General features: G+C 32.4%; 1 protein-coding gene across 1 annotated transcript in view; it reads right to left on the bottom strand.

Annotated features, from left to right (window-relative positions):
* Positions 1–486: 486 nt before the first annotated feature.
* LOC145245957 (ras-related protein Rab-8A-like) overlaps positions 487–13,902 on the bottom strand; it is a 128,874-nt gene continuing 115,458 nt past the window's right edge. Inside the window, exons 4-7 of the mRNA XM_080107730.1 lie at positions 9,798–9,875; positions 8,149–8,238; positions 5,546–5,662; positions 487–1,235 (exon numbers count right to left, since the gene is read on the bottom strand). Of these exons, the coding sequence (XP_079963856.1) occupies positions 1,140–1,235; positions 5,546–5,662; positions 8,149–8,238; positions 9,798–9,875 (381 nt within the window). The 3' untranslated portion in view covers positions 487–1,139. The remainder of the gene's footprint in view (positions 1,236–5,545; positions 5,663–8,148; positions 8,239–9,797; positions 9,876–13,902) is intronic.

The raw sequence follows: 13,902 nt of genomic DNA, 5'->3' as shown, positions 1-13,902 counted from the left end.
GAAATGTGCATGCAGAAGTGGTCAATTCCGGTCCCTCATGCCTAAGTACACAAGAATAGACGCAGCATTAGAAAACAAGTTTCTAATACAAGGGTTAAAAAAAAAAAAAGGTTAATCGGCTTACAGCACTATACGCCCAACCACTAATCTGATGTTGAGTTTTATAATTAAAGAGGTTGACTAGGGAAGCACTATATTTTGAAATAAGGGAAATATATAAAAATAATAACATACATATATACATATGTATTTTTTGACTAAAATAGTTTTATTAGAAAAAAAAAGAAAAAAAATTAAAGAAAAAATTATATAGTGTCAGTACAGATTTTCATGATTGTATTGTTTTTGTTAGATTTTTTTCTTGAAATCCCCTCAATTTTTTTCCCAAAAAAAAAAAAAAAAAAAAAAAAAGGGGGCTTTCCCCCTTGTTTGGTAACAGAAAGTACACAGACATTGCTTCATATCAGACTGTGATTGGAGGATGAGATTTATATATATATATAAAAAAAAAAAAAAAAAAAAAAAAAAATTGGGATCTGAGGTGCCAGCAAGACCAGCTACTACACACGCTGGTAATGTGTAGCTGCCAAACGATGAATCATTTTATTATTATTAGTCCCATAACAGCAGGCAGAGTTGGCGAAGATTACCCCCCTTCCCTTACAATTTCCATTCCAGTCCATCAAGACCAACTTGGTAAATAATATCGATGTCACTGGACTCAATGGATATAAGAAAAATAAATGACCACAAGACTCCTACCAACCAATTGAGAGGAAGATGAGGCTAAAGAGAAAAAGAATTGCTAGTGTACATGCAAAACATACAACCAGGATTGGTCCATCATTTCTAGCTGCTGAGCCACGGGGAGGGGAGCCACAGGGGAACCAGCTTAAATTGCATCAACATTACATACACACACACACACACACACCCTAGGCATGCGGCCTCCTGCTCTGAGGTTTTAGTCGAAGTTCTTATTCGGTGGTTATGGCTGGTGCTGCTGCTGCCAGAAGTACTGTTATTATTGATGACGTCACTGTCGCTGCTGCGGCTGGTTTGTTTTTCTGTATGATAAAAGGCGGCTGTGGCGAAGGAGGAAGGAATGGGAGAAGGAAGAGGAGGAGTGGGGAAGGGAGTCAAAGCAGTTTACATCTCCAGAAGGACTTCTTAGGTGTTTGATCTTTCCGTGTTAATTGATAGCTTCCACCTCGGTTCTGTGGACTAGATGCCTCCTGCAAGAGAAAGATAATTTTTTTTTTTTTATAATATCAAATAAATGTAAGTGCACAAATAGACAGAACAGTCATGTACGCAGGGAAAAGGAAATTCATTTTATTGGGAAAATATTTCAATTAACTTTTATCAATTTCTTTTCAAGTAATTAATGTAAACTTTTTTTAAAAGAATTATTAAAGAAAATTTAACATTAAGTAAAAGAAAAAAATACAGAAAATTATCAAGTGCGTGTATATTGAACCCTTGTACGTCATTGCTCAACTTCCTATTTTTTAGTCATTTATTCAAACATTGTTTTTCTACCAAATTAGAAATTTTCATGAAAAATAGAAATTTAACAGATGGTAGAAATTCTTTTATAATTTTCAAAGTGTTCAAATTTAGGAAAACTGGCAATTATTTTTATTTTGTAATTGCCCCCAACAGAGAAAAGCTGAATTTTTTAAAATATAATTTCATGTAAGCACATATATAAATTCTAGGCAACATAGCGAGTAATATGGGCAGATTTTTTTTTTCATAAATATTGGATAGCAGGGAAGGAACTCACCCAAATTTGCACCCTCCCATGAAAAAAAAAAAAAAAAAAAAAAAAAAAAAAAAAAAAAAAAAAAAAAGCTCTCCAAATCTTCACATGCACTCACATTATGCTATTTAAAAATTCTTGAAAATACTCCAAAGAAATCGAAATCTAGACTATTTATCAATGTCTAATACCTATTGTTAAAATTTCACAAAAATTGGAGGTATCTGAATTTGCAAAGAGCTAACCCTTTGTATAAAATTAAACAGTGTTATGTAGTTCTTATTACGATGACGAATTATATATTTGTTGTTGGAGTGTTCATGTTAGGGAGATAATTTTAATACCGACGGTGACATGTAATAGACATTGAGAGGGGATAGATATATAGATAGAAGACATTGACATTTACACAGCTCTGACAGTGTTTCTATAAACATTGTCTTTTCTTAACATATACATAATGATGATTTTCAGTTCTTTTATCATAAAGAATGGAACCAGTCATTACTTAAGACCGAGAGGGAGACACATTCTTAAGATGATAGAGGAGGGGGGGGGGGGGTCGCACCGGAAGCCCGAGGCGAAGTTTAAAAATAAAATCAGCCAGCCAGAATGAGTTACTGAAAGATGTTTGAATTTATTTAACTAAGAACAAAATTGACAGGTGCGCACCTGGAAGTCGTCGAGCGTTACGACATCAATGACCAGGTTTGTTTGTTATAAGTGAAGTAAAAAAAGAAACATTAAAACTTAAGCGGGGGGGGGGGGGCAACATAAGGCAAACGAACGATGAAAACAGAAAAACGAACACGTGAAAAATGGCTTAAATAAGCCTGTTTCGATATTAAAATTTAAAAAAAATCGGTGGGTATCCGAGTGTTTTGGGGTGTGTGGTCGGGGGTGGATAAGCAAAGTAAAAAAAAAAAAAAAAAAAAAAAACGAACGTTACATGAAAAATGGCTTAAATAACACTGGTTCAATAGTTAAATTTAAAAAATCGAAAAAAAAAAAAAAAAAAAAAAAAGAGAGAGAGACATCTCACACCACGATTCGAACCCAAAGCATTTAGATAATGAACAAACGCGCTAATCAACTGACCTAACGCGACGTACATGAAATTTGTTCAGTTTTTCCACTATTTAAAGTAAATCAGGTCATGATGTCATCTGGCGCATGCATAGAACCGCTCGTCGTCACGAGAAGACAGTTTTTGTTGACCCTACCCCCTGTCAAAAATTGTCGATTTCGGGGTGAAAAAAAAAAAAATGAATGTTTTTGGCCAATTTTTCGATATTTTTCAAGCGAAGGATGGGGTTTCGATATGATACCGAGTTTGTGAATTTTCGTTGTGTCTGTCGAAAGTTTTTAGCAGACACATAAACATACATTTTCGCTTTTATATATATACTAGCGAGGGATACCTGGCGTTGCCTGGGTGTTTGTAGATGTGTGTGAAAAAAAACAGGTGCCCGTGAAAAAAAAAAGAAAAAAGAAAGCCTTGACGACGCGCAGTTGGAAAATAATAAAGTGTGAAAAAAAAAAAAAAAAACAAGTGCGCGTTTTTGATTGACGTGACGGCGATAGGTATTCAGCAGTTACGATTTTGTGCGAGACAGTTTTTAATGAGGTCAATAAATCGGTTTGTTTTTGAATAACCCACTCCCCCGTCTGATATGACGAAGTCGGCATTGACCAAACGTTACTTAGCTCTCTAGAGACCACTGGCTCTGGGCCTGTGATTAGAGTCGAGTTTCGCTTTTTTTTTTTATACCGAAAACCGAATGTAACGTGTGCCGATGCGGGAAATGTGGAATAATTAATGTTTGAAAGTCAATAAAATCAAATAGACAGGCGAGCTCCATGGTTAACTCTGAGATATTACAATTTATAGATGATATAAAAAGTTTTAAGAAGTGAAGCGAGCGAGTGCTTCTCTGAAAGAAGCCTTTTGTGGACATCGAGGAAAAGCGTACATACATACATACATTTTTCGCTTTCATATTTATAGATATAGAAGATGATTTTACGTAACCTCATCTCCATCAGATTCTGCGATCGTTAAGGTAAAAAAACTATTGTTTTAAATTTCACATATTATGCATTGGAGTCCCTGCCCTTTTTTCCTAAAAAATTATAATTATAAATCTGAAATAAAAGCATTTTTCACTTAAATGCAAAATATTAAAATTAAATTTTCTGTTTAAATTGTAAGTTTTAAATTTAAAGTTTTTTCACTTGATAAATTCCTGTTTTAAACATTTCTTATGCCCACACAATAATAAGAGTAATGAAAATTATTTAGCTTTTCATATTTGAGATTAAATTCCATTTCAGTCAAAAAATTACTTACAGTGAAATAGGTTTAACAGTACTTAAATATTTATATTTTTTCAGCTTAAATTTTTTAATGCATAAAAATGTTATATTTTTGTTATGCCAACTTTCACCATTCACAAAACAAATAAAAATTAGATTAAAAATATATCACCATCTAAACAAGTCAAGAAAGGTTTATAAACAGGTCTGTTTTAACTAGAAAATTATGAAAGGAAATTATCATTCTTTCTTAGCTATCACATTGCTATTTGTTAAAAAAATGGCAACTATTTTTCATTTCATATGGAGAACAAAACTTATCTAAATGAATAATATCCTGATTATACAACTATAAACTGTTTATACTTATATAATTTTGTATAATGTATTTACATTCTTCATAATATATTCATACCAAGCATCACCACCTCAAGTGTTTGTTTCTCACAGTACCAGCCTTCTAGAATTACTTTGTGTGTGCGTGTGTGGAGGGGGGTATTATCTATTCTGTTGTCATATCATGCTCCAAGTATTAACTTTGTTTTCTCAATGTGGGTTTGTCATGATATTCTTAGTCATTAAATCCTATGAGGATTAGTATATATAGTGTAATGATATACTCTCAACATACCAAAAATATCTCTGGTGAATATTTTTGCTAGTATATTATAAAATGATGCATTATGTGCGTGTGTGTATTTTCTTTTGCATTCCTTCAATAATGCTCATTATATAAGCAGAGCTTAGTAATACAGGCGCAACACATTTTTCAGTAACTTTGGTTCCATAGCCTTGCCAAATTAAGTTTTGTACAACTATCCCATTTCTTCATAATTCATCAACACGCCCTTAACCCAATAATTATACACCTACCATGTCTAAAAACTACCAGGAATTGCTAGAAACTTAAACAGCAGTTCAACCTTTTCTTCCATGGAAATAGACTGGTGTTACATTTAACTGACACTTGAATTTGATGTGATGCCATAACTAGAGTTAGCAAAATAAGGTATGATCTCAAAAAGATTACTAAACAAATTGATTACATGCTATACACACAGCCATCGTTTGGTTGACCAGTAAATTAGTTTGGCATCAGTAGGATTATTAAATTTCCACTCTTGAATTTTCTTTTTTCACGATCAAAAGTGAAAGACCATTAGCAATACACATTTAATATAAAAATAGGAACGTTTGTGTAACTTTATTGTATATTTCAGAAGGAAATCAATCTTCATGTATTTAGCCTAATGATTGGGGGGGGGGGCAAACAGGTCTTACTTGCAAGAAGCATATTTTTTATACTATGACTAGATCCTTTAGCTTATCTGCTAGAGCTTATATAGACTATATCAACAAGATTTCTAACACTTTAGAACCAAATAAATCCACAACAAGCACCTTTTTAAAATACTTAAATATTAATATTTTTCAATTTCTAAGTATAAAATAAAATTAACTCACCATTTTACGATCCATTTTTGCTTTAATATCTCGAGCTAGTGTAAAGAAGGCCTCCTCTACATTGATACTGGCTTTAGCACTGGTTTCCATAAATTTTATTCCATGTTCAATAGCAAGCTGGCAAGAGAAGAAAGTGATCAGTAATTAAAACTAACAAAAATTGTTTCCAGCTATTAAAAAAAAAAAAAAAAAAAAAAGTAATTGAGAATCAGGACTCCAGATGAAAGTGGTCTTGTTAAAAAGAATATCCATATTGAATTGTTAGTTCTATTTGCAGTTCAATCTCTGCAGACTATTTGACAGAGGGCTCATCACAGACAGTTTGAGTTTTGTTCGTTTGATGCCATGTAGCAGCAGTCTGTTCTCTATGACTCTTTGTTGCTGTCCATCTTGACGTGTGCCGATTGAATAATTACAGCATAATATCATTCTTTGTTTATTTTTCTTGACAGTATATACATATAGTAATACTCTCAACCCACCCTAAACCCCGACTTTACAGTTCAATAAAAAGACATCACCTTATTCGCCATGTATCATTCACGACTTCTGGTCTGCTAAATTTCATCTAATCTCTAATTGTAAATGAAATCTTCTATTCTTGGTATTTTGTTATCTTTTCCCCTTTTAGCTCTGTTTAAGCTAGCGTCATTGGAGACACTAACTTCTAAAATTGCTTCTGTCTCCTTGTACCATATCACTGTTAGGTTTAATAGCTCCATTTTCTAGGTAGGTAGATGTAGAAATTGCATAGTCATAGTGGATGATGTATGAACTTTTCTTTTTGGTATATGTTTCCAGGAATTGTTGCAACATTCGATATTCAATTTTTTTACAGATTGTCTAGTGGAGATATTTACAGATTCCATTATATTGCATTGTATAGTAACCATCTCTCAGCAGAACCTTACAACTGGATGTCACGTGGTTCACACGCCGCTTGTGTGGCACAACCTACACTTGTCATTGCTGAGACCACTAGTCTCCTTTGTTCCCTGTTGACCATCAGCACATGAATATTGAAGTGTTTTTTCATGAACAATTCATGTTCACACTGAATCCTATGATGCAAGATTTAGGAGTGTATCTTACATGGTCTTCTAGCCAGCTAAACACACTTCATTTCTATAACAGATCATGGTTAAGACTGAATGTTTGAGCCATTGTTTCAATTCACATAAATCTTAAGACAATTTTAGGGATGAGTTAAAGTTGACGACAGCTGAAGGTTTTGTTTGTTTTAATTAAACAGAGAACCTAAATGAAGACAATGATAATACAGGCAGTGACTGTAAAATTTTCAACTAAAAATATAAAATGTTAAATTTCCAAGTATATAGTTTTTATTTTATGCAAATGTTGTTGATGGAATGAAATATTTAATATTTTCAGAAAATTATAAACACTACTTTCTCTAAAGTTCTTACCTGTAACAAATAAAACCAGCAAAAGAAAGCAAAAAACTAAAGTTATGAAGAAATTTTTTGAATGAAAAATTTTCAAGTCACAGAAGTAAATAAAATTAATAGAATTTATGATCCTTTTACATTGCACAATTAAATTAGTGAAGTAATTTTAAGATTTAATTGAATCAAACTGATATTTGGGGATGGATCAATTAAGACCCAGTAACAGTAATGATCAAGTTATGGAATAGCATTTGCAGAACATGAAAACGAGGTAAAAGTTTAGACCAAAATATTTATGTACTAAACATTTAAAACAAAAAATATTCAAAACTTGTTGCTCACTGTCCATGATTTTTTTATATTTATTGATTTGTCTGAATTTTCTACTTGATAACTTTCCTGTGAAGGGAACAAATATATATAATTATTTTTAACCCCTTTTCAGCCAGGCACTCTAATGAAAAGCAATACAAGCTGTAAAATCTAAGCTTTTAATAGGAGTGACTTCCTGTTTAACATAGTTATGACAGCTGACTTGTTGCCCACCTACTCAGCATAATAGGATTTATTTCTCATCACTTGTGTAGCTATTTAGATTGGCCTCATTGGTTACAGATTTGGAGTTAAAAATGACTCTTTGTTCCAAGGTTAGAAATGTGCGACTTGTTTGAGTAGTTATTTCTAAACTGAGGATTCTGTAAGGATGAAATATATACATCTGTAAATAAATATCTACACACTTTATTATAGAATGAAACATTAACAATTATAAAAACATTTTACTTTTGAAGATGATGCAGGAAGTACCTAGAATGATGAAGATGTAATGAGCTTGGAAAGAAATTTTAATTTTGTCAAAATTTAGAATTTACAAATTAACATTTGTTATAAGTTCTCTAAAGATCTGTTCTTCATATTTCAGGTTAAATGATATATATCAACATCAAAGTTTGCAAAAATAAATGTCAATAAAATAAAATATTACATTGCTGGATAAAATAAATTTTGTACATGTTGAAAGGCACCATTTTAAGCGAGATCAGCTAATATGAAAGGTTGGGAATTAAGTATTTAATGAAGTTCAAGGAAACAGAAGTTTAAGATTGTATTTTTCTTTTTAAAAATATGATTTGTAAAAGAAAAAATTTTAATCTTGGTTTGGATGCAAATGTATATAAAACCTATAATTTTTACCTGTTCTCCTCTTTCCTTGGACACTTGTCGTCGTTCAGTCATATCACATTTATTTCCTAGAATCATCTTTTCTACATCTTTGGATGCATGCTAGAAAAATAAGTTTTTAAAACAATTAATAGTTTTTTTTTGTTGTTGTTTTATACAAAACACAGAAGTATTTTATTACAAAATAAAATAAAAAAAATTTTTTTGAATTGCCTGATTGTTGCATTCGCTAGCGAATAAATAATTAAAAACCTCAACAACTTTGGTTACATGAAGAAATCACAAGATTCGTATTGTGTGAACCTGTGTACGTCTATTCAGTACTTCATTTCAATATTAGCCATAGTGCCAATCATGTGATCTTGCTCACTACTGTAATAATTTTAATTTTTCTAGTCTTACAAATTGTTTCCACTTGTTATAACCAGGTGAGCTCTAGAGAATTTCATTCTAATGGTTGTCCGAGGAAGGGGGGGTAACTATTGTTACCTTTTCCCTAATTTTACTATCAGGGTGTCCTAGGTCATTTGCCCATCCTATACACGGAGGACAAGTTTGGGGACAATGAATTAATCTTTCTTCCAGCTTAACCTTGTGGTATATCACATAGGAAAAGAAATGGAAATGAATTGAGAATACCTATTCTTGATTGGCCTGTAAATAATCCAGATGTAAATCTAATAAAAATTTATGGGAGATCAAGAACTCAAGAAATTCAACCTTTGATTGATAGTATATCAATCAAAGATTGAATTTCTTGAGTTGTGAATGAAGTGGGAGCATCAGCGTCACAGGAGACTCATTAGGATTTAGTTTGTTACAACATATGGAATAAACAGTAAATGCAACAAATATGATAAAAGTATTAATTGTACAAATACAGTTCTTCAAAGGGCTGATCATTAATATCTTTTGATATTAAGAGATTTGTCTCGTTTTCCACATTTCGAAAATATTGCACTAAAAAAATAAAGAATTTGTCAGTGAAATATTACCAAATTATTTTCATACATCACATTGATATTCTGTTATGAATAAACTCTTAACAAATTGACATGTGATACACATAAAAGGTTACTCTGAATTGGTGTAGACAATGTTGCAGTTATGTTTCCAAATTTTTTAAATGAGGATTGATAATTTATATTTAGATCATTCACACTACTATTCACATCTTGTGATTTTCACGTTTCAATCGATATAACCTTTGATCAAGTATATCTTGTCAAACTCTAATCTTCATGGAATGCTACCCCTGTGGATTAAATAAAGGGCTCCGTTTGAAATTCTGTATAGATTCCCTTGAGTTCGACAAAAAGATTTTAGAGTTCAACAAGATACAATTAAAGGTTGGAGATTATATCGACAGAAATATAATTTGATGTTAGGTTGAATTTAAAAAAGATATGCATGCATTAAATTTAAAAAAGATATGCATGCATTAAATTCATATTTTGTGGAAATACTGACATTAAGTGTTACATCCTAACATAAAAATGTAGCAAAAATTATCTTTCCATTAGAAATGGAACTTTGGAAAATTTTAACTTCACAGCTAACAGCATTTTAATACAATCAAGTGAAATGTAATAATACCATTTGTTTTAAATGAAAATTAATCATTTTAAATCTAGGATTTTTTTTTCTAAATGTTAACTTACCTCTTCAATGTTTCTGATCCAATTCCTTATATTTTCAAACGACTTTTCATTTGTAATATCATAAACTAACATTATTCCCTGAAACGACAAAGATTACATAAATTATTTATAATACAAAGAAAAGGTTTTCATTTGAAAAATAAATTAGAAAGCTACAATATTTCATTATGTAGAAAGTAAAACAAGTTTCCCATTAACTTCGAAGGGAACGAGAAAAAAATCTTATATCTCAAGGTGATACCTTAATAGACCTGGTAGTCAAAAGAACTTATCACTGGGGATCATGATAGAGTGAAATATCCATTTTCTTCATAAATTTATAAAGAATCAAAATTATCATTTCCCTCAGATTAAAAATTATTTTTAAATTCCAATGAATAAAACACATTCTTACAATTACCTAAAAATGCAAAGGTGCCATAGCATTCTTTTTAATAAAAATTAGATTAGAAGAAAGTATTGCATCATTCCATCCCGATATAATTTTAGCAAGACCAACTAGTTAATAAAGTATTATTTTAGAATGACATCACATTCACTATTTACCTATTTTGAAGATGTTTAGAGTGAATCACACATTAGAAATAGATGAAAAAAATTGAAAGGATCAAAAGTGACTAACATTAGGAGACATGCAAATTACTAATAAGTAGAGATATTCGTTAATTTTTTTTTTTTTTTTTGCTTCAGTTAGTTTTAAGAGATCAAGGGAGTCCCTCCTGAAGCTAACACTTGATTCCATGATTTAAATTTATATTTGAGGGCTTTTTTAAGAATAGACGCTGTTCCCTTTATAGTTGTTATCTGTATTTCATTACAGTTTGGTCTTTCACGGATTGCTTTTAAGAATTTCTAAAGATTCTTTATTTTATTAGGCCATTTGCTCCGATCACAACTGGTATGTTTATTTCTTTCAGAGACAATGCGTTTTTTAGGTCCTGATATTTTGTTATCTTTTCCTGTTCAGCTCTATTCAGGTCAAAGTCATTTGAGACTGACATCGATAATGAGTGCAGGTCTTTCGGATTTGTTCCATATTACAACATCTGGCTTGATGACCTTGTCTTTAATGTATCTGCCCGCCTGTATATCATAGAACTCTGACTTTTCCGTTTGATATTATTGGTTCATGTTCCCAGATGTTCGACGATCTGTCAAGTTGCATCTCTCCACAGATCTTCCAATGGAGATATTTACATACTTTGTTGTGACGGACAGTGTAAAGACCATCTGCTAATAAGATTGGGCATTCAGATATTAGGTGGCAAAACCTGCATTGGCCATTTGCTTGTAGGCCAGACATTTTTTTTTTTTAATCCATTTGTGAGCAAGCTCTGATCTTGACTGGCTACAATGAGTCTTTACTCATTAAATGGAAGTCTCCTCCTCTTAAACCAGAATCCCTGTCTATATATTCCTGGTTAAGTTCCTCCAGGAACTTAACTGCTCTTTTATGTTGTTCCCATCCTTGTTTTCTTGTGTCTTTCTGTGCATTTCTTTTTCTTCCTTACAATCTGTGTTGTTGGTTCATCATATACCTCAGCAAGCAATGATCCCATGCTTCCTATGGTTGCTCGATATGCATGGTTTATTTCAGTGAGGCCGAGGCCCCTTTTTTTCGTGATAGGTATATCCTGTCCATACATTGGTTTCAGTATATTATTTTATGTAAGGCTAGGAGTTTCCTGGTTTTTGTATTTAGCCTATTGCATTGAGGCCACTCAATAATACCAAAACTATGAGATGATTGCAAGCTGGTTTATGGCAGTAATTTTGTTTTGGGAGCTTAATTCAGACTTGAGGCTCGTTTTAAGGCATACTATGTATTCTTGTTCAACCTTATGTCTCATTTTTTTATGCTCCAAAAGTTAAATTTTCTTCTATAGCAAGGTATTTGTATGTGGCATCCTCTACTAGGTCTTCAATAAAGTCATCATTAAACTGAAGATGTTCAGATGTCTTTTTTCCTTTTTTCTTTTTGTGCATTTCACACATTTGTCAAATCCAAACTCCATGCAGACATCCTCTGTGAAAGTTTTTAGTTTCTATCAGGGAGATGAGGTGTTTTTTCTATTTCTGCATAGAGTTTTAGATCATTTATAAAGAGCAGACAATTCATTCTTTTACTTTTCTCATTCTTTCTGCCTTTACTTAGGTTGACCCAGCATCACATTTCTTTAGGAGCTTGCCGAGTGGATCAATTGTATGGCAGAAGAGCAATGCTGACAAGCTATCTTCTTGGAAGATAACTCGCTGGATACTGAGCATTGGAGTGTGCACTGTTCCTTCCATGTAGAGCAATTGATGTTTCCAGTCATTTGCTTTGTAAGAAATGTCCTTATATTCTCATGGACATTACAACTCCAAGCACCGCAATATCCAGGAGTGGGGCACATTGTCAAATGCCTTTTTATAGTCGATCCAGGTCATTGTCATTTTCTACAGTTCTCAAGGATGATCCTATTCAGTAAAAGTTGGTCTTTTGTATCAAGTTTGTTTCTGGTAGACTGTTTCTGTTCTTTTTCAAGGTAATCCCATCAACAAGGTGTTTGTAGGTTGCATCGGAGATTAATCCTGTTAGCCACTTTTATGTGGTTGAGAGGCAGCAGTTAGGTCTGTATTTGTTAGGTAAATGAGTCTCTTGGCTCTTAGGTATAAGAGCCATCCTGGTGGTTCTTTACCACAGATAATCCGATTGAATGCCTTGGCATAGTGCTCATGGCGCATATGTGCTATTCAGTGGTGAGGTGAACTAGCTTCATCCCTCTCCAAAATGTGAGAAGGAATATTGATTTCATAAGAGTTCCCTATAGCTACATGTATAACCCCGCCATAGGAAATGATTTTGATATTAGCCTTTTGCACAGAGGTATCATCATCCTGATATTCCTAAATGGTTACTCATCTGGTACTGACCAGATTCAACATATCTTCACTGATTTAATGAACCCCAAAGTGTCAACATAATTAGGATATATATTTTTATAAAGCTAGGTATGTTTACATAATTGTGTATACAGAATTCACTATATTAAACAATCATTATGAATTGTGCAGGCTATATCTGGTTTAATTTAGCTTTATACAAAGGGAATAGAGCTCTTCCTGAAAATTCAAATACCTCAAATTTCAAGATATTTCAATGCATATAGACATTAATAGATATTCCATAAATTTTAGTTTCATTGGAATTTTGTACAGATATTTTAGAGGGCATAATATGTGAACAACCTCACATTTGAAAAATATTTCAGATTTGCATTGCATTTGATCAATAGTCATTAGAAACCAATTAAGCAAAAGTCCACTAACTTTAACTGCTCAAGATCCTTTAAAATCTTAATTATAGATATTTTTAGAATCAAAGTCACGTAAGAGATTTTGCTCTAAGGTAACGAGGATACTCGCCATAAAATTTAATATCTTTATTAAATCTTTATTTTAATCTTTTTAAAGGGATCATAGAAGTGCTGCAAAACCATTTTGTTCAGGAAATTTTACTTATCCTTGGATGGTTGAGAGAATTTCATCCAAGCAGTAGTTTTTGAAGATATTCTTCATATTGTTAGATTTTAGATATTGTAACAAGGGCTCTACATTTGACTGAAAGTTTTTTGATAGAATGGACATTCTTAAGGTAAGAGTTTCTAGCTGATTGGTATATAAAACTACCGTAATCCAGTTTAGATCTAATCAATGTCCTATATAGTTCTATTAAAGTTTCTCGTCTGCTCCCCACTGTGTGAGCTATCACACACAGTAGTTGTGTTTTATTGCAATTACTTCTTAGGTCCTTCAGGTGGGGATGAATGTCAGCTTTTTATCAAATATTAATCTCAGAAATTTGTGTTCATCTACGGTGGGGATTACTGTTATTCCAAGTTTCAGTGTAGAGTCGTTGTGAAGTTTTCTCTTATGACAGAAATGTACGCATTTAGTTTTTGATTGAGAAAATCTATATCCAGTTTCCATTGCCCATTAGTCCAGTTTGTTTAGGCATTGTTAGAGTTTGCGTTCAATGGTGCATATATATTTTGATTTGCAATACACCAGATCATCTACATATAAGGATCTCAATGCTAGGATCAAAACATTTCACTATGCT

The sequence above is a fragment of the Euprymna scolopes genome, chromosome 23 (genome assembly GCF_053919585.1).
Source record: "Euprymna scolopes isolate OS-2025 chromosome 23, ASM5391958v1, whole genome shotgun sequence".
Taxonomy (NCBI): Eukaryota; Metazoa; Mollusca; class Cephalopoda; order Sepiida; family Sepiolidae; genus Euprymna; species Euprymna scolopes.
This window is presented reverse-complemented; position numbering and strand designations above follow the sequence as displayed.